General features: G+C 38.6%; 1 protein-coding gene across 1 annotated transcript in view; it reads right to left on the bottom strand.

Moving 5' to 3' along the window:
• The window catches only part of LOC124605676 (melanotransferrin), a 121,459-nt gene that overhangs the window by 23,355 nt on the left and 76,364 nt on the right, over positions 1-21,740 (bottom strand). The window contains exons 9-12 of the mRNA XM_047137525.1: positions 17,581-17,748; positions 15,480-15,568; positions 13,639-13,805; positions 6,537-6,803 (exon numbers count right to left, since the gene is read on the bottom strand). Coding sequence (XP_046993481.1) covers positions 6,537-6,803; positions 13,639-13,805; positions 15,480-15,568; positions 17,581-17,748 — 691 coding nt within the window. The remainder of the gene's footprint in view (positions 1-6,536; positions 6,804-13,638; positions 13,806-15,479; positions 15,569-17,580; positions 17,749-21,740) is intronic.

Genomic DNA, 21,740 nt, shown 5'->3' with positions numbered 1-21,740 from the left:
TGTGCACGCTACTGCCGCTTAAAAAAAAAAAGAGAGAGAGAGAGGAATCGTCTCATTAGCGAAACAATGGCAAGAGACTGCTGTTTGTTGTTACTTACACTACTACTTTCTTTGATAATGATCAACAAGAACCAAATAGTAGACTGCGTATGATAGAAGATGCTCTGAATGAAAGTTTAGCGAAAATTTTTCTCCATTTGAAAATCTTTGCAGACACCTCTTTAGTACATTACAATCTGCACAGAAATTAGAGTCATCTTAGATTTAAAAATCTAGTCAATTGCCGTGCTTCATTTCTGACTGTATCACTACTAGGCATAAGAACAATACAAATATAAACATGACATGATGTGTAGGTATATTCTTCCACGTTTGCTGTTGTCTCACTCTAGTTTCGTAGTTTATTAGGCCGACAGGATTTAAATGAGATAGCAGCAAACACGAAAGAATACATGGCAAAATGTTTATATTCATATTATTCTTATGGTGAAGAGAATACTGCATGTGATTCACAATTCATAAAAGTTCCTATTAGCAACCATCTCTTCTCACAGGTAGGAAAGAATTCAGAACGTAGAGTTGCCCATATTGACAAACATCCCAACAGTCTTGCCAGTCGGATTTTCATAGTACATTGAAATGCTGCTACATTCAAAGATGAACAATACGGAATTTGTATTTACTTCGTTGGATAATGTATGAAAATGCAGTGGTTGAAACTCGGGGCGGAGAAAAAAGCTCAACTTCCACCTTTTTTTTTTTTATTTATTTATTTATTTACTTGCGCAGAGGTTTTGGTGCCAGTATTTATCTTTGTGTCTGCAAAGCATGCCAATGTAGCACTATACATATTCGACGCAGAAGTTAGTTGTGGCGGCACCTACCAACATTTTTCAGAACTTCCGCCTTGCACTTGATTCTAAGATGCAGGCGGTTTTTTGGATCACAAAAACTGGAAAAAAAGTGCGGCTTAGATTCGAGTAAATATGGCATACTTGCTGCCTGGACTCCAATCAAACTATGAACTATTGTTGGTCACTTGCCGCTATTTATAGCCAAATTTGATTCCCAAACCCCTCTATGACCTATGATGCTGTTTTGTTTTTTAGAGCTTGCACTGATATTACATGAAACGCAAATTCCCTTAGCATTTTCCACCACTGGTCGATATATTGGCCAGCAGGATTTTAATAAATTGAGTGGTGGATCCCATGTCCGTGTCCTCTCCGGGGGACACCACCTTGACGAAGCACTGTCCGTGCGGGTGGTAGAGGACCTACTGCCGGAAAGGCCTCAGCGGATGGATCAGACTAAGAGTGTCCGACAACGTCCCATATTCCCTATCCACTCCTAGTCCTACCCAACTCCCTGACCCAACCCGAGGTGTGATGCGATCCATGACAAGGGGTGCATGGCACACGGAAAGATGTGATGCAAATGGAGCCTCAGGGATACCGGGCAACCTCCCTGAGTAAGTAGCCTTACACAGTACGGGGTATTCGTGGAGCGGACCTCATAGATCCCCAAATCTTGTGGAACCAATATGGACACGACAAAAGAAAACAAAGAAAAACAAACTAGGGGCAAATGGAGACCTCACATATCGAAACATCGGGGTCAGTACTGATGGAAGGCATTCACACTACTGAAACAGGGTCTAGACCTAAGCCGGAAGTGGGAACTGTAACCGAGAAGCTAGACCAGATTAAGATCAAAGGCTTGTCTGGAGCGCAGAGGAGGAAACTACTCAGGGAACAGAGGAAATAGGAAGGGAAAGAATGGCTTCCTAAAGACAAGTGGAAGGAATTGAAGGGACTTGAACCTAAGACCCCCAGGAAGAAATTGTCTCAGGTTGAAGGGGATACACAGACCCCCACAACATCAAAGACGGTAGCAAGCAGATAAGGGAGGCATCAAAGACTCCCTCCTCCCAGGATAAGCAAGTCCAGAAAAAGCATAGGCAAGAAATAGGGAAACAGACCTATAGTACAGCAGTCTTGGTTTTTAAGATGGCACTTATCCAGGAAGGCTATCCACTGGCGGCCATCACGTCGCAAGCAGGAGGAATTGGTACAGATGGCCCTCTATGAAAAGATTGGGGGGGACGCTGGCCCAGGACCCAACTTCAGGAGGATCTATCTAGATTGTGGTGTCCTCATTTTCGTCTGTGACGGGTTGCACATGGTGGTATGGCTCAAGGACAAGGTGCCCATGATATCCCCTTGGGAAGCTGCGAAGCTGCTGGTTAAGATGGCAGCGGAGCTTCTTAAGGCTGCAAAGATATTAATATGGGTACCAAAGATCCTTAAGGAAGTCTCTCGTAAAACTCTGTTTGGAAAAATAGGGACCCAGAACCCAAAAGTCTCGACAGAAGACTGGAGAGTGATCATCCAGAAGGTTGCACCAGAAGGACGAACCCTGGTAGTGGAGGTCGGAGAGAAGTAACTGAAGGCAATGCAGAAGCAGGACCTGAAATTGTTTTTAGGGTTCTCACAGGTCACCATCAGGGTTATCAAAGGCGGCAGCAAGACGGAGACTGGAGGTGCTGCAGATTAATCTGTAGCACAGTAAAGGGGCCTCTGCTGCCTTGAGTCACTGTCTTGGGAGGCAGGAGATGGACGTGGCCCTGATACAAGAACCCTATTTACATAAAGCGGGTGTATGGGCCTCGGTGGCACTGGAGGTAAGCTGATTTATGCTAGAAATGTAAGAAACTCCAGAACATGCATCTATGTAAGAAATGGAATTTCTTTCATGCCAATGATGAATTTCTGCTCCAGGGACTTAGCGTCCATTAAAATGCAGCAATGTGAGGAAGGTATCGTATGGGAAATTGTCTTAGCCTCAGCTCTCCACCTCCCTTGGAGGTGAGGATACCAGTAGAGACTTGCCATCGGCAGGGTGACCAACTGCTGGTGGGATGAGACGCCAATGCCCATAACCTAGTGTGGGGCAGCAAGAACACCAACAGTAGAGGTGAGTACCTTCTTGAATTTCTTTTAACTAACAACTTAGAGGTCTTGAATAGGGGCAATGAACCTACATTCAGGAATAGCAGAAGGGAAGAAGTAATTGACATAACCTTTGGTTCCATGACGATGGGTAGCTATGTCAAACAATGGCATGTGCTGATGGAGCCATCTTCATCAGACCACATGTACATTAAATTCAAGGTTGAAATGGGAATCAGACAGACCATGACCTATAGCAATCCCAGGAAAACAGACTGGGAGACATATAGGAGGGCCCTCGGTTTAGGTTTATCGGAAATTAAAACCACAATAAGGAATCTAGTAGAATTTGAGGAAGTAGCAAAGGCTGTTACCTCTGCCATAGTGACCTCATATCAGGAAAACCGCACAATCACCAAGAAGTGCATAAATAGGAGTGTGCCTTGGGGGAATAACAACTTGGAAATGCAAAGAAAACAGGTACGGAGACTGTTTAATATTGCAAAACATAAAGGACAATGGCCTAAATATCGTGAGGTCCTCATTAACTACAATCCTGCAATCAGACAAGCAAAGAAGGCATCCTGGAAGGCATTCTATGAGGAAGTGGAGAGCATGGCTGCACAAGCCAGACTTCACAAGATTCTCACTAGAGTACCAACCAATCCAGGCAGTATGTTGAGGAAGGAGGAAGGGGAATATACAAAGACAGCTCATGAGACGCTGAAACTGCTCCTCAGAACTCACTTTCCTCAATATGTTCTGCCGGACAACACAGACCAGAATGTGATCTCCAAGAGACAATGGTTCTACGGCATTCGAAGAGAGGACTGGGAATTGGCCAAGGAGTGTGTGAACTTTAACAAAATCCAATGGGTGGTGGGAACATTCCAACTGTTCTAGTCACATGGCCCAGATGGAATTTTTCCAGCTCTCCTGCAACAGGCAGGAGGGAAGCTCATAAGAGTCCTATGCAGGCTATTCAGGGTTAGCCTAGCACTAGGAATCATTCCCAATGCTTGGACAGCAGTGAAGGTTGCTTTCATTCCAAAGCCAGAGAGAATTGATGACACCAAGGCTAAGGATATTTGTCCAATCAGTCTGTCCTCCTCCATTCTCAAAACATCGGAAAAACTGGTTAATGTATATGTTGGGGAGAGGAGGCTAGGTAAGGCCCCTCTACATTCAAACCAACATGCATATCAACCAGGTAAATCGTGTGAGACAACTCTCCACCAACTCATCGGGAAGGTGGAGAAAGCACTTCACTTCCAAGAAATAGCCCTCTGCATGTTCCTGGATATCAAGGGGCCTTCAGTAACACGACCTTCGTTTCCATGGCAAGGGCAGCAGAGGTGCATGACCTGGGGACCACCATATGCAAGTGGACCAGGGCCATGCTTAGTGGGAGGTAGGTAGAGGCTACCATGATGAATTAAAAGATGGTAATTAACACCACTAGAGGCTGCGCACAAGGAGGAGTTTTGTCCCCTCTGTTGTGGAATCTAGTGGTGAACGAAATCAATGAGGAACTAGGTTCCAGACAATGCTTCTGCCAAGGATACGCAGATGACCTTGTCATAGTAATACTTAGCAAATTTACTTACACAGTTAGAAATATGGCATAAGGAGGATTGGACATTGTGCAAAATTGGTACAATAAAAAGATCTGAGGGTTAATCCTAAGAAGTCTGATGTGGTGCCATTTACAAAGAGACATATTCAACACTCAAGTTGGAATCTAAAGCTCTTTGATGAAACTCTACCTGCGAAGAGGATAGTGAAATATCTAGAGGTAACCTTAGACGAGAAGCTAATGTGGACCCCTCACATTAAGAGCATCTGCTCCAAGGCAAAAATAACTCTAGTGAGTACTAGAAGGTCTTGTGGCAAAAACTGGGGCCTAAGCCCTTGGGGTATGCACTGGATATACACCACAGAGATTAGACCAAGGATTTCCTACGGGTTTGTAGTGTGGTGGAAGAAGGTAGAACAGTGGGTTGCAGCTAAGGAGCTTGCTAAGGTGCAGAGATTGGCCTGCTTAGCCATAACAGTTGGAATTAGCAGCACACCAACTGCTGGAATGGAAGCCATGTTGGACATGCCTCCACTACACCTTTGGGTCAAGGTGGAGGAAGCAGCTGGGGCACACAGACTTAAAACTGGCAAAAACTGGGTTTCATTCGGATAGCTGGGGAAATGGCTGCTGACTATATAATAACTCCTAACTGCTCGACAGCCCTTATGTGTGGAGGAGAATATGCATAGATGCAACAAGGACCGTAGCATCTACATCTATTCAGACAGCCAGGTAGCTCTGAAATCATTGGCAGTTCCTGCAACAAGATCTAAGAATGTTGCAGAATGCCACAGGGCTCTGGTGGAGCTAGGGGGAAGCAATAGGGTAAAGCTAATGTGGGTCCCTGGCCACTCAGGGATCTGTGGCAATGAACAAGGTGACAGATTGACTAGAATGGAGGCAACAACTCCATTTACTGGACCAGAACCTTTCCTGACAATCACCAAGGCTATGATCAAATTATAACTACAGACCGGATTCTGTCCTGACAATAACCAGGGCTATGATCAAATTATAACTACAGAACTGGCTTAGGAAACAGCATGTATGATACTGGACCAAGGTCCATACACAAAAACACGGTAAGGTAACGATACCCAAGCTGTGTTTTAAAAGAAGCTCTGTAATCCTGGGATTGAACAGCAAAGAGATCAAACTAATGACTGGACTGATGACCAGCCATGGTAATTTCAAAAAATACCTACACACAATGGGTATAACAGAAGAGGACCCTAAATGTAGGATCTGTGATAAGGGTGAAGAAAATGGATCGCACTGAATTTTCGAATGCATGGCACTGGAAAGTAAAGATACAGAATCTTTAGGACAACTACACCTGAATAAATTGTGTCTGACAAAATACTGGTAGAGGGACTCCTTGCGCCATTTAAGGGCACTGGTTGGCTTTACTAGATATACAGGGAGTGACATCGCACAATAAACTTAGTTTCGGTGTGGGCAGTGGCGGGTTAGACCCAAGCTGTTTTAGCTTCCCTGTTAAAATCAAATCAAATCTAATCAATCTCACATCCTATTTAAATTGAAACTGTCGTCCCTGTTTATTAGGTTTCCTGACATCTTAATTTTGATATACTTCTTAATTATGCTGTCCTAGATACTTGATGTCTGCACCACAATACTTGTCTCATTGTATTTCATTTCACAATTATACTCAACTTAGTGCTCGGCAACGCTGATTTGTTTGGTTGTTTTAATTGGGTATGCTGCAGATGTTCCACGCATCTCTCCTCGACTGTTCTGATAGTCTGCCGCATGTAAGACATGCCACATTCACATGGAATGCTTTATACATCACACTTTCAGAAACAACTTGACAGAATACTCAGAAGCACACTATTAATTCAGTTCACATTTTTCCATATTTTTAAGGAAGTATAAAAGTAATGGAACAAGTCATATTTTGTTTTGTTAAATATAAAAAGGAGAAAAAAGACATAATTCAAGTACCAAAATGGAGTAATATGTGGGAATACGTGTGAACATACCTGTGTGACCATAGTAGTCCTCTGATGCATCCCTTCGGCAATTTCTGAAACTGACTCCATGGCAAAGATGGCACATGTTTTCATATGGAAGAGCTGTGTTATATTCCTTGCTAAGTGCACCTGGAACACATGACTTCCCAAAGTATTCTGCTGCTGCTCGGATGGAATTACAACCATAGCTACGCATCCAGCCATTGGAAATTAGATACGCCAGAGGTACAACCCATCCAGCTCCTGTGTTAATACCCGTATGGCAAGTATATTTTCCTGGTGAAAATAACATATATTCAGTACAAATTATACATAACATAATGTGCCAAAAATCATATTCTATCAAATAATTTATGCAACCAATTTTCCACACAATTTCCAGTACCCAGCATTGTTGATAAGGACAATCATTTTACTTTTAATTTGTAGTCATGGACTGTATGAAGCTAACAGCCAGATGGAAGCAGTAATTAATCTGGTGCCGTCAACAAAATGAAAACCTTCTAAGCATCCTTATGCAAATTATTTTACTGCTGTGTTCCTACTGCAACAAGTATTGTACAAGGGGTGATCAAAAAGTTTCTGTCTGAAGGTCACACTAACCTCCTTGCCCGCTTGTCAGTGCTTATATACCAAATCCGAGTCATGTTGGCTTGCATATATGCTGCAGTAACGCACTCAAATGGAAACTTTTTGATAGTCCCTTATAGAATCTAACGCTTCCACAGTTTGACTACAACTTGCTCTGCTTCTTAAGTATCAGAAGTTGAACATTTAAGCAGTTTGAGAAGTGTCTCTGAATAACAAAGCAGAATATCTCCACACAGACTGAAGCCTGAGAGACATTTGGATAGTTCAGTTCATAAGAGCATTCTATATAAACAAAAGTTCAGCATTTAAGTCTCAGTCTGGCACACACTTTTTATCTGTCATGCAACACTGTTTTAGGCATGAAACATTATAAAGCACCAATACAAATAGTATAATTCTACAAAAACAGAAGTTATGTCAAAACTGATCCAATTAAGTGAATCGCTGCGATTAAGGAAGATCTTAAAGTAGCCGGTATAACTCAGGCAAACATTACACATGGAAAAGCATTCAGGCAAAAAATATTTGATTGGAAAGTTGGTCAGAGGGAAATTAGAAAAAGGATTGGAACACCGTGGTCTGATGAAAGAAAGAGACTTCATTCTGAAAGGAGGAAACAAATTTGGGCACAACAGAAGGCCAACCATCAAAAGTGACATTGACTGAATGTACTTTGTGTGGTACTATTGGGCCCATGCATAAATAATAATAATAACAATGCGCCAATGTTAACAAAATATTTTTTATCAGTGATTGATTTTAAGACATTCTTCAGGAAAATGAACAAGATGTTCTTCATCAATCAAGAGCAACAACAAGATTCACATTTTTTTCTGCTGTTGACACTGCACTTTGCATTTTTCTACTGGGTAACACTTCTGTATCTTTTATGAGTTAGCATATTCGTTGTTATTGTTGTTTGTTTGTGGCACCCAACACCATGGCCACACTCTTACAAAACAGCATCTTTATACTGAAATTAAGGCCTGTGTACAAGTTTTCTCACTTGTGAGTGTCAATTTACTACATACTGACAATGGCATGAATTTTGCTTCTAAAACATAGAGATGTTTGTTCATGTTTCACCTCTTTGAAAGTAAGAGAGATTCGCCTTATGTAGGTACCAATGCTTATAACAACTTATTATATTGCATTAAAAGGACCATTCACAATCTCAGTTACAGATCTCAAAACTCGCGCATGGCGTATATTAGAAATTGCTTGTTCCATCAGCAAACAACAAGACCATGAAACTATCTGACATATCAAGGACTATCACCCTTTGGATAAAGAATCTGGTAGAGAATGGCTTAACAAAGACTAAATATTGTTTTCAGAACAAATCCTTCATTCTGTTATAAAGTGTACGCTTTTTTTTTTTTTTTTTCTAAAAAAACTTAGGGGACTGAAACGAAGTGTTAGGCAAACTTCAAGTACAGTATTATGGTTTTTGTAGGCAAAGCTCTAATGAACCAACACACTTTAGCAAGACAGCACAAAATGAACAAGGACTTCATAAATATTCTATTTGTAAAGGATAACAAACAACTGTCAAAGAAATTTGAAGAGGTCTGTATATCTCAATAATCTCTGCATTCAGTCATCTTCAGAGCCTGACTAAGCTAACTGTCACTCCAAATTTTGGCTTCCTTGCTGACACATCTTGCATCCAACTTATCACTACCGTGTCTAGGAGCCTGATCCAGTCCAACAGTTTCAATTTCAGATGTACACCTATCAGCACTAAATAGCTTTTTTTTTTACTCATTCATACTTCAAGTACATGGCCGAGTTCCCTTTTGTCTCTATTCTTAATATTTTTCTAATATTGAAAAGATAGTCAGTTCTCTTCCTATGTCTCACTGCAGTTTTCATTAAGTCTGCATTTTTCTGGGGCTTCAAATCAGTTCTATAACTCGTTCATCGTAAGAATATACCTGATGTAAACAAACACGATGATTGGTCAGAAGCTGTAGCACACGTACACTGGTCTTGTTACGCTCTTGGAAGTAGGTCCTACTTATGTATTATATATCTTATTACTAAGTTACGTTAAATGAAACATTTAAGATATTCAAATGTATTAATGACCATCAACGGTTTTCTTAATCACGCTTTAGCTACATAGTTTTTATTTTAAAAAATCATATACAGTAACAACCTTTGCAGCATTGTGCTCTGATTGTCGTGCTGTTAATGCACAGTATAAAAATGGCTGAAGCTGCTTTCTGTTTTCCGTAGTGAAACACACGCATGGAAAATGGTAAAAAAGTGCTGAGAAATAGGCTGCTCTTAATTTTTTTCATAAATTTATGGAGATAATTGGCTTTGTAGTTTTCCCAGTGTTGTATATACTGCAGTATGAGACACTTACGTTGATCATGTAGCGCAGTTGGTAGCGTAATAGAAAAATATAAATGTGGTTATTCGTGCGGTGGTTCAAATCTCCCTAACATCATGTTTTTTTCTCCTTCAATTTGAAATACCTACATCTCGTAATTATAAAACTCATCATCATTTTTACAAATAATGCATGTCTTCATGTTTCTAATCACATATTGGAAATGAAATTCCTGTTTCCATTTCAAATAAAAATTCTTAACTACCGATGTTTTATGAAAGACTGCTCGTAAAAGTTGTTTCAATTAAAAAACATAACAATTTAATTTTTTAAGGCCAAAATGAAGAACCAAATCCTCCTTATTTGGACTTTGTTCATAGTTTTATGCCACAGAGGTAGATAAGTATCCAAGAAACATGAAAAACAATCATTTTCACAGCATCGGGCACATCATACATATGATGCCTTTTTACATTTGCTACAGTACCATTACAATATGAACCCAACAGAACTGATCTGGAGCCAAGCTGCAGGATTTGTCCTGAGAAGTAACAATACTGTTAAGCTGCCATACGTACTGGAACTAACGCACACAGCTTTTTCACATGTCACTGCCGAACGCTGGTGGGATACAGAACAGCTCATCACAAAAGGAGAAGAGAAATGCTGTGCCTGGTTGGCTTCGTGGATTCTGTTGTTGATAGGCTTGTTATCAACGTAGCAGGTGACACTTCCAGAACTGAAATGTATTCTCGGATTCGGATAAGGAAGGAGCTAAGAGATTACCAGACGACTGACCGTAAATAATACCTTCAGTGGCTTCAATATTCAACTATACTGTGAAATACTTCAATACTCTCTTACATTACACACAGCTTATGCTGAAAAATTACGCTGTGGTCAAGTGGGGAATTTTCATCATTCTTGTTTTTAATCACAATAGTATGTTAGCTATAAACGATAACGTGTTGCAGTTTTCTTCTAGTCATCTAAGAAGCTTATTGTGGAAGATTTGCATTGTATTATTTCATTCTGCTTAAAAATTAAATGACATTCGAAGCTGTATTGCTCCTCTGCTCGTCTCTTTTTACATTTGAACTGCAGCTGGCCACATCACTGCAGGCTAGCTGTAACAGGTAACTGGCCAGTGCTGTCCAAGTCAAATGCACCGGTAAAGCTGTTGTCCCATATTATCGTTAAGGCACAGCACAAAACGTACCCTTATTATTGTACTTGACAGTACTCGAGACAGCTTGGCTGCAGTCCCATGTAAACGGAAATCCAATGAGGTTCCAGCAAATGCGGAAGAATACACAGTGCAAAGTTTACATCAGGTTTATTCTTATGATGAACGAATCATAGTACTTGGTCTTTGGGGTCCATACTTCACTGTCATACATGAGAGTTGGTAGATGTAAACAATTGATGAACATATGGAGCCTACTGGACAGTCCTTAGTGAGTTAGTAAAATCCAATCAATGGAACATTCACTTGTATGTGAAGTGCATGGTTATGAGAGTGAACTGAATGACATACATACTCTTTAACTTAGCCGTAGAGTGGCTCAAGAATATATGTAATATTGTATAGCACTATGAGAATATATGTAAGGAATACTGTAAATCAGTGTACAGCTATAGAAATTTGTAGTTAATACATTAAGTGATGACTGGCTTTGTAAATGCTGAATGAGTACATAAGTAAATACATAAATAAATAACAGGAGAGAAAGGATAGACATGTTTTGCAGAAATTCATCTCAGCCTGCATGTGGCAGATTTTCACCAATATTCTTCTGACAGTGCCACACATCTGTGAGAAACTAGCTAGCTTCCTCTAATATCTCAGTTGAACTCATAACTGATACAATTTTAATTAAAGATGAAGGAGCACTTTTTGAAGAACTGAGATAGCTGTCTCAGATAGCAACATCTTAGAGCTCATAGCAACTAAGAGACCCGAATTTTTGAATCACTTAACATAGAAGAGAGCAACAGTAATCACAAGATTATGATAGGATGAAAGACTATGGGTGTTACAAGGAATGTTGAGAAAGGTAGGGAAATATTTTTGCTTAGCAAGGTTTATGGGATACAAACCACAGTGTATCTGAATTGTCAGCATCAAACATTCAGCTCTGAGAATGAAGACGTCAAGCACAATTGTGTAAAATTCAGAAGCATTGTACAGTTTGCCTTAGACAAGGTTTCTGACACTAAAAATCTTCTCTATAAGAATAAATGTGTATTCTGCCACCAAACATCTAGCAAAACTTGATTTGCTCTGTTCATTCATGAGCTCCACAAAAACATAGACAGTGGCACCAAGGGTGATGCCACATTCTTTGACTGAAGGAAGGCATTCAATAAAGTTCTGCATTGTCTTTTACTGAACAAAGATGTACTGAATAAAATTTACACATACGATCGGGACCTACTTGTTGATACAACTCAGCCCATCATTCTTATGAGAACAAAATCAACAGATGTAAAGGTAATTTCAGGAGCATCCACAGGAGTATGACACGACAATATATAATTAATACCTAGTGGATTACAGAGGCCTCATGAGGATATTGACACACCTATTGCCTATAGGAAGGTTGCAGTGCCACTGAAAACCAGGAAGACACTCAGAGGACGGATAATAACAGATGCTGGGGTGGTAATTAAGTCTGAACATAAATAAAATAACATATTGTACATAGACAAAGGGATCCACCACTGTTCAGTTACACTACTGGCAACAAATCACTGGAAACAGTAACGACTGTAAAATACCTGTGACCTAGCAAGCTGAAGTGGAATGACCACATAATAAGAAGGAAAAGCAAGTGCCAGGTTCCAACTCATCCACGAAAGAAATAGCTTACAAACCAATTATTTGACCAAATCTTGAGTACTACTCCTACGTATGAAATCCTTACCAGGTTGGATTAATACACGACACAGAAGATCGAATGGAAATGATATGTTTTGTAACAGGATTATTCAATCAGTGTGAAAATGTTATGGAAATGTTTAACACTTTCTATCATGTCTCACGAAATCACAGTGATGATAAGATCAGAGACATTAGAGCTCATCGTTTCTGAATGGGGGAAAGAGCAGTAGTACCAAAATTACCCTCCTCCACACACCATAAGTTGGTAGGTGGAGCACAGATATAGATACAGAAGAGAAACAAGCTAAAAAATTAACACATGAACTAGTGTAAAGCCCACATTTTCTTGAGTACTGGTGAATCTTAAGGAATTTAACTATGACATTGATACTGTCTAAAGTTCCCAGTGGTATACAGCATTTTAATCCTCATGTAAATGTCCAAAGTTTGTAAAGATCTCCAGAACCTGAAACTACTATAATATTGAATTTCACACCACACTGATTTATTTTAGTTAAGTGAGATACAGGGTCAATTTATGTTGTATTTGCTCCTTCTTATTATTAGCTATTTTATGATTAAAATTTACACACACAACAAAAAAAGAGTAACAAGTGTAAACAAAAAAATTACAGCTACTAATGCATCTACAATAACAAAATGTGCTGTATTAACATGCACTAAAATATGCAAATAACTGACTACCAATCCTTAATAAAGTATTCACTTCACAAACTTGAGACAACTTACAGGTATTGAAGAGCTAGAACAATCACCATCCACAGATCAGAAGAAGTATCATTAAAACTTACTGCTGTTTAAGTGTTAGAATGACCAAACATACATTTTCAAGGGTAAAAATACACTTTTCACCTTCCTTCTGCAGTTATATTGAATTGCCTTAGTTTGATGTGATTAGTGAGGGTTATACACAAACCTCAATCTGTTATAACAATATAACCATTTTGGTCAAAGCACTAATGAAAGCAAATAAAATTGAGGAGTAAAAGTAAACAGAATTTCATTATTGAAGTACCATGTATGATTGTAATCAGAACTAGTATTTGTTACACAGTTCTTAGTTTGTGAGTTGTAGGTCTCATGACAATGAGTGCTTTTTTTTATCATGTTTTCCACTTCTTAAATTTTCATTCATGCTTGGTACCCGAATGTTTGTAATGTTCATCTATATTGAAATAGTTTATTCTACACTTCTGAAATCCACTGCCATAGCCAGAGCCAGGAACAAACGAAACATCAGAAAAATCTAAACACTGTTAACAATTCAGTGTTACCTTTCAAATATGTGATTTCTGTGCTAGGGTCTTGTTCTTTCGCCACAGCAACAGCATAATACTCAGGAGCACCCAAATTATATACTTCAGATAAAAATGGAACAAGCCCATAATTGAGACCAGCAGTATAAACATCTCCTGCATCAAAAACGGCAACATCTGCTATCCTGCAAAACATAAATCATGGTGTTACAAGCCATAAACAAAGCAATCATATTTTAATGGTAAAGTTCAAACATGATAAAATACTTTCTCATGTAATATCACCTCGCATTTACTCATTCTTCCTCAGTTCATTATAGCCATTAAATAGTTTTAATATTTACTTCTTTTGATTTGCATATTACTTTCTGTAGCTGATTTTCTTGCTCGTGACTTAAAACAGTCTGGAGGGGAAAACAAAACATCCATCACAGGATGGGCAATATTTTAAGTGTGTGATGTATGGTGCTGTATATGGACTGTTCACCTGACAGATCTGCAACCTCTCTCACACCTCTGGCACGTGAGCAGCCTAACCTGGAAGGGACCACATCAGCAGACAGACAAACAATTGCGCACACCGACTAGGCCAGTAGGAGGCAGACCTTATTGCTTCTGTGGGCCACAATATTGCAAATAGTTCCTTTAGTACTGCTGTGCTACCTGGGCATTTTGGCCAGGGCAGAGCCATTCCAACCAAACTTCCATTGAGTTTCTGGGTCAGGGGCAGACTGGACCTCCAGTTCTTCAGAGTCTCATTGGAAACTTAGCAATCTGCAATGCTGTGCCATGTGTCAGCCACCTCTGACAGAGGGAGTCACTACGTGTCTTTCACCACCATCACTGGGATGTGGCCACCATTTCAGGGACTGAGAGGACTTTTGGTATTGGCTGTCAACCTTGCCTCATGTTATATTCTTTCACGATCAAGTGAATTTCATTTTTCATTGGGGTGTCAGCCAAAGTTCAGAATTATGTAAATTCAGTGCATGTCACAGACCTTTACAGACAGTCATTAAGATAACATTTTTTCCAAGGAGGAGTCTTTTTGATTTATGTATTTCTTAATAAAACTGTTCTACATTGTTTATCTGGCCTGTATTCTTAGTGGGCCTCAATTGGCCCAAGACTTATCATCCAGCAAATTATTGTGAAGAGAGAGAATTTGTTGGGATTCACTGAGATTTTAGCTGAGGCATGCATGTACAACCATAATAAACATGAGCGAAGAGGAAGCTTAAAATATTTACCATGGAACTTTGCAACCATGAATGATTTATTTAGGACAGGAAACTCATGTAAGTTAATTTGGATGAACTGCTAAATCCATGTCTCTTGTAATGAACTTATATGAGTGGAGGACAGAATAGTGACCTCTAAACTTTTTTTAAAAAATGTATGTGACTGACTTATTAGGAACCTTAACTCTTGTTTCCAGCATAAAATGAATAACAGTGAAACTTTTCTTATTCCCAAATATTGCCAACACATGTTACAGAATATTGATTTCGATACAAACTGTGATCGTATATGTCCTATTTGTTTGGGGCATACAGTCACTCTTAGAGACAAATGCAATTAATAATGAATGTGTAGCACAAGGTAACTTGTTTGACATTTAAATTTTGATCATTGTAAATACAGGTGGGAAGCTTACAAATTCTAGAGCAATTTTCTGTATTTGGCAGTCAGGATTAAAACTAATTTGTACCATGCAGAGGAAAAGGAAAAAACCCTACTCATCAAAGTCATATAATGTGAGACAGATATAATGCTATACTGAGCAACCAACTAATGACTATATGAAATAAGGTTGCAGCAATACTAGAGATATTCTGTTTCACTGTTTTCTCTCTTACCCAGATGCTATTGCCTGCATGCAATGGATTTGGCTATGTCCCTTGTAGCAGACCATCTCTGGTTTCAATAGCTGAGCTTTCAGTGCAATCTGAAAGAAGATTAACTTCACAAATAATGAAATAAAAATAACATTAATTTCTATAAAGGCCACTAAGAAACATGCATAACGCATACTGGGCAACATTTATTTCAGTACACAACAGCTAGATACATTGCACTTGAAATGAAATGAAACATTTCTGAAACAAGAATCCAAATAAAATTGATTTACTCATTGTCTTTGTATGCTACTGAATAAAATATCACTGTTCGTCCATGGGAGGCAAATAAAAAACAACAGCAACTCTGTCAACGGCCACAGTGGCAATATACTTCTATAACACGGCTACAGCTATGAACCAGACTGAAAGAAATTACAGATCATACAGTCTAATGATAGCTACAATGTCCAGTATGCCTACAGTTCACATTTCAGTTTGCCTATAGTTCATATTTCTGTTACAGTACTGACAGGCATTTACAAATATTTCAAAAATAAATAAATAAAATATTTGAAGCCGGAAGAATGCAAAATCTGTGTGTTTATGAGCAGTAAAGCATTGGGAAGTGCTACTATTAATATTTCAAAAAAAACTGCACATAGATACTCATTTACTAGCCACACAATGTAAGAGCTACTTGAGCTCTGATATTAAGGAGATGATTACAGCCTTAAAAAGATATGGAAGTAAGTTTCAAATTCTTTAAGCAAGAGACTAAAGAGGCTCACAAACTATTTACAGTTAGATGCACATCCAGATTCTGTAAACACTGTGAGATACATAGCACTGGGTACTTCCCATTTCACTGTGTATCAGGATTTCTAACTGTTTCCTTTTTGTACAGAGCATGGGAAGAATAACTGCTCAAATGGCTGTAATTAGTATAATCTTGTCCTTACGATTTCTGTGGAAGAAGTTCATAAACAATTTATGTAAGGGGCTCAAGAGGAATTGAAATAGATAACACTTTGACTGCCAGCCACGCAAACCTTGCCATTTATTAGAATGCCAGCCATTTCTAGGCTGTTTTAGAAATTACATGCCTCTCATAACACAATGCAGATTGATAAAACTTGTAAATATATCTGATTTGATATTTAAAAAATGGGAGAAATTGTACCCTATCAAATGACAGGTTTGGCAGTCTATCGAAACTTTTGTGTCCTGTCAACTGACAGAATTGGCAATCAAAGTATAAGAGACCGATTTCCAGTGGGATTGAACAAACTAAGGGGAATAAACACACCCATCAATGAGTGGATGCTGATACAAAGAAACAATAGTCTCAGAACAGAGCTCACAGACAAAAAAGCAGAGCTGAATAATTAAGCCAAGGATTAAAAATAAGGTTGAGTTAATAATAAGAAAAGGTACTTGAGGTTAGCACTAGATTCAAGTATTCAAACAGTGTAATAATGGTTAACATTAAGTGGTATAGTTATTGGGTTTGAAAATACGCAAAAACATATGGGAAATGGCAAAATTAGAATTAGAGGAAGCTGAGAAGGTAACATTTCAAACAGTAGGCTTATCATTTAAAGGCTCAACATTACATGAAGTGCAAAAACTTCAACTTAAAAATTTGCTAACAGGGTGAAATTTCAATAAATTGAAACAAACTCTTAAAACTGACATCATCATCAAGTGGCATAAAAGTAAAGTAAACTTATTACAAAACTTAGCACTGGCAACCACTCACTCATCTACAGCTGACTGAAGTGTGGGACAAATATATATGTAATAGCACAGAAAATTTTGCTGTGTTATAAAATGTTTCCAGTTTAATTACATACTTCTATAGACATGCAAATGGCACCCAGTGAGTATTATACAGGTGCAGAGAAGTGTGTGTGTGTGTGTGTGTGTGTGTGTGTGTGTGTGTGTGTGTGTGTGTGCTGGAAAAAGAGCAATAGCAGAAATGCTAATGAAATTCTCAGTACAGTCACATGCCACACACCAATCAGCCATAGACAAGTCGTTACCTATTCCCATTTTTGTTTGTTGTTTTCATTTTGAAATTTGATCATCTTTATAAAGTATTTTTATTTCCAATACATACCCTCATTTTCACACATTTGTCCAGTTCAGCTTCAGACGTAACGCAAAGTCTCATTTGTGCCACTGGACATTTTCGTACCCCGAGAATCATATTCATCGACAGGTCAGAGAGATAGCCTTTATATGTCTGGGATGATTCTTTTATGTCAAAGAGGTTTTCTGTCTCATCCTAGAGAAATTTAAATCTTGCATGAGGACCACATACATAAGAGAGAATAATAGTTTTACCAACAAATGAAATTACACCACAGCATTAATACTGATCATATGACTAAATTTTTTAAAACTAAGTTATCTATTTCACATTTTTATTTGATTTGCAAAATAAGAGAGATACAGACCACTCTATCAAAGAAACAAAAAAACTACAATTCTCCAACTGAAAAACATCTACATAGTTAAGTTTTCTACTGTACTGTTGAATAAAGAATTGTTGAATTGTAACGTCAATTGATTAATTTATTCACTGTGTTCTATAGATCCTCTCTAGAAAAAGAATCTTAAGGGCTGTAGAATGAGTTAAGATACACATTAAAAAAGAGAAGCAAACCATAGAAACTGAATCTGCACTCTGCATTAACAATCACTATTCTGCTTAACTCTATTTGTGATTACTCCAGGTAAACGTAATCCAGTTAATTAGAAGAAAACAGCGCTTCAGAAAAAGTCACTGCTTCCATAGTTACCCTAAATATCAGCTGTTTATCTCCTACAGCCAGCTTAATATATACTTTTACATATATATTTACAAAGAAATATCTACTCGCACATGTATAAACTGAGGTCTATTCACAACACAATACCACTTGTCATGCAAGTTCACAGTGACCACTGCTATTTGGGGAAATTAGATAATTTGTTGAAAGAACTACTGATGAGGTATGTTATTAACATTCTTTTGCATTAGTCATTAGAGCCAGTTTCTTGATCTACATTAGATGGAAGCTTTCAAACCCCCTTTGCAACAACAGAGCACATATTTCCACTTTGAACCTTACAAAAGAAGGCAAAACCTATATTATAGTCATTTTTGTGTCCTGCACTGTGAGTGTATGAATCCCTCTTCAACTGAAATGACATTAATTATCAGCAACAAAAAGCATTAAGGGGTGAATTTACTGAGAGATGAGAGGATGAATTCCTAGACCTTAGAGAAACCTCCACAAGATGTGAAGTTATCCACACAATATTCTAGCTGCTGTCTTCTGATGCATAAATACTAGGGTGGTTTGAAAAGTTCTCGGAACAGAATAGAAAAAAGTACTTACATCACTGAAACTTTTTTTTTTAATTTTTCAATGTAGTCTCATTTTAGATTAAAGCACTTTGTCCAACAACGTTCCAGTGCCTTGATCTCAAAAATGAGTTTTCTCCAGGCCTACAAAATAGTTATCAACTCCAGCTATTAATTCTTTGTTTGAAGTGAATCTTCGTCCACCAAGAAAATTTTCAGTTTTGGGAAGAGATGGAAGTCTAACGGAGCCATATCAGGTGAATAAGGCAGGCGTGGCAACAATTCATACCTTAGTTGATGCAATCTTGTCATTGCAATGGCACATGTGTAAGATGACTTCTTTCTCGCTAAACCTGGCCTTTCTTCGTGTATCTTTTGTTGTATTTCGTCCAGGAGGTTAGCGTAGTATTCTCCAGTAATTGTTTGCCCAGTGGGGAGAGAATCTACAAACAGAATCCCCTTCGCATCCCAGTACACTGATGCCATGATCTTTCCCACCAAAGGAATTGTCTTTGCTTTCTTTGGTGGTGAAGAATCAGCACGTTTCCACCGCTTTGACTGTTGTTTTGTCTCTGGAGTATAGTAGTGCACCCATGTTTCATCTGTGGTCACAAACCAGCGCAAAAAAATCTTGTTCGTTTCTACTAAAACAGGCCAAACATTGTTCCATTCTCATGCGTTTCTGATCCAGTGCCAAGAGTCGCGGCACCCATCTTGCAGATAATGTTTTCATTTCTAATTCTTCAGTTAAAATGTGATATAACCTTTCAGATGACACTGGCAAGTGTTAGCAATTTCACACACTCTCAATCAGTGATCCTCCATTATCATTTTGTACACTTTTGCAAGGATTTCTGGAGTAGTGACACATCTTGGCTGACCACTGCGTGTATCATCTAAGCTCTCCCGACCAAATTTAAATTCATTTGTCCACTTGGCAATGGTTGAATATGGAGCAGAGTGCCCCAGTGTATTCTGGAAACTGGCATGAGTGTCCTTTGCTTTATGAAGTACTTAATCAGTGCTCAAATCTCGATTTTTTCCATCTTCGCAAATCACTATGCGGGAACAACAACAGAACCATGTCACCGCCACAGCTCTCTTCCAAGAGCACTGACATGGCACATGTTTACAGGCAACAATCCAATGAATATCACGTGAACAACTCATTACGCTAGCACACATCTCTCAGTGATTCTGAGAACTTTTCAAACCACCCTGGTACTTTATTTACTGTCAGTGGACTGCCACAGAAGACAGTTCTGCTAGACAACAATGGGTAAAAATAAACAAAAATAAATCAGCAATCTAACTTTTAGTTCCAATACAATGAGAGATGATTATAACAGTAAAACATGCTGAATTTACCTCCTTGATTAGTTTATCTACATGTTCACCCCATTTCAACTTTTATCTGTTTGGACCTCAAGCAATTTTATTCCCTATGCTGTATTTAGTGAGAGACCATTATTATCTGCTTCTAGTGCTAAGATGCCTTTCCCAATTGTTTGAAACTGCATTATATGAGTCATTGTGAGATTAATACTTAAACTGTTTGTGTGAATGAGTTGTAGGTCTGTTCAGTTAATATTTAAGCTTTGTCCAGTAACGTTGAGTTTGCACTCTTGATTAGCATACTTATGCCATTAGCAAACATTGCCGTTTTAGAATCGCCTTCAAAATCACTAGAAGAATGTTAATGTAAATTACTGACCAGAGAGCACATGTTACTGCTCCTTGTGGGACCCCACATACGTTGTTACTCCATTCTGAGTTCAGTTCCATTTCTGTGACACACCCTGTCTGTGCGACTATCTACTTTCTGTGTGACATTCTGCTCATTGAGTAAGCATTTCTCTGCGACAATTTAGAAGGGCCTATATCTGAACAGCCAGACTGAAACTGAATATCCTTCATTGGGAGTTGATAAAGAGCACAGGCTGCATTTAACAATGTTGCAGTAGAAAGATAATGTTTCTCAGTTCATTATGAATTTTTGTCAACATATATCCAGCATTTCACTGCAGTGACATAGATGAATCTCAAGTCTCAACCAGTGTTGGTGGCATGAGAAACATTAATGTGTCTCTAATATAATGGTCTCCTTTATTAATAAAAAATTAGTAATCCAGTATTGCACTTGAATAGGGAAAGTGCTATACTATGGTAGCCTTAACGATAAATTGCAGTAGTTTAAAAGAAAAATGCCTTTTGCATGCTGTACATTAACTTTTTTATTTTATTTGTGTACCCAGACACATTTTGCCTTATTTACAAGGCACCTTCAGTGGATGTCAGATCAACATAGAATTCATTATTAGTTGCAATGCTATGTTTTGAAAACAGAGTGACCACAAGAAAAACTACAAGCTTTCAACCAGTTTTCCACATGAACTACAGCAATTTATTTTCAGCTGTAGCAAACAATGGCCACCACAAGAATCTATAGAAATTTGTTAAGCTACAACTATGTGACAAATGGATTGATGTCTTTTTTATTTACTCTATTAGTTTAAACTTCTACCTCCATCTAGCCCCACCCACCCTGCCTTTCTGTTCTTTCCCCATCTTTTTATCAGCCTTCCACCTAGTTCTTAATTGCACTATTCACTCCACTTCTCATATAACACAACATTTATCAGTCACTCTGTCCTCCTATCAACTATAAGCACAGTGCCTAGAGTGTAGTATCTTTGACTTCCTGCACTCTCTGATGTTTTGATCTCATCATCTTTGTCTCCTTTTCTACCACAACAGGTGGGTCCCTTTCAACACTTGGAAACTAAACACTGCTCCTCCCAGTCAAAAGAACTAACAGTGCAAAATGCTAGGAACTGTTTTTTTCACTTTTAAATGATTATCAGCAGTACTAAAAGTTCGCAGCCACCATGCCTGGTAATGGGTTAAAATGGTAAAAATTATTATTG

Source organism: Schistocerca americana, chromosome 3 (assembly GCF_021461395.2).
Source record: "Schistocerca americana isolate TAMUIC-IGC-003095 chromosome 3, iqSchAmer2.1, whole genome shotgun sequence".
NCBI classification, from domain to species: Eukaryota; Metazoa; Arthropoda; class Insecta; order Orthoptera; family Acrididae; genus Schistocerca; species Schistocerca americana.
This window is presented reverse-complemented; position numbering and strand designations above follow the sequence as displayed.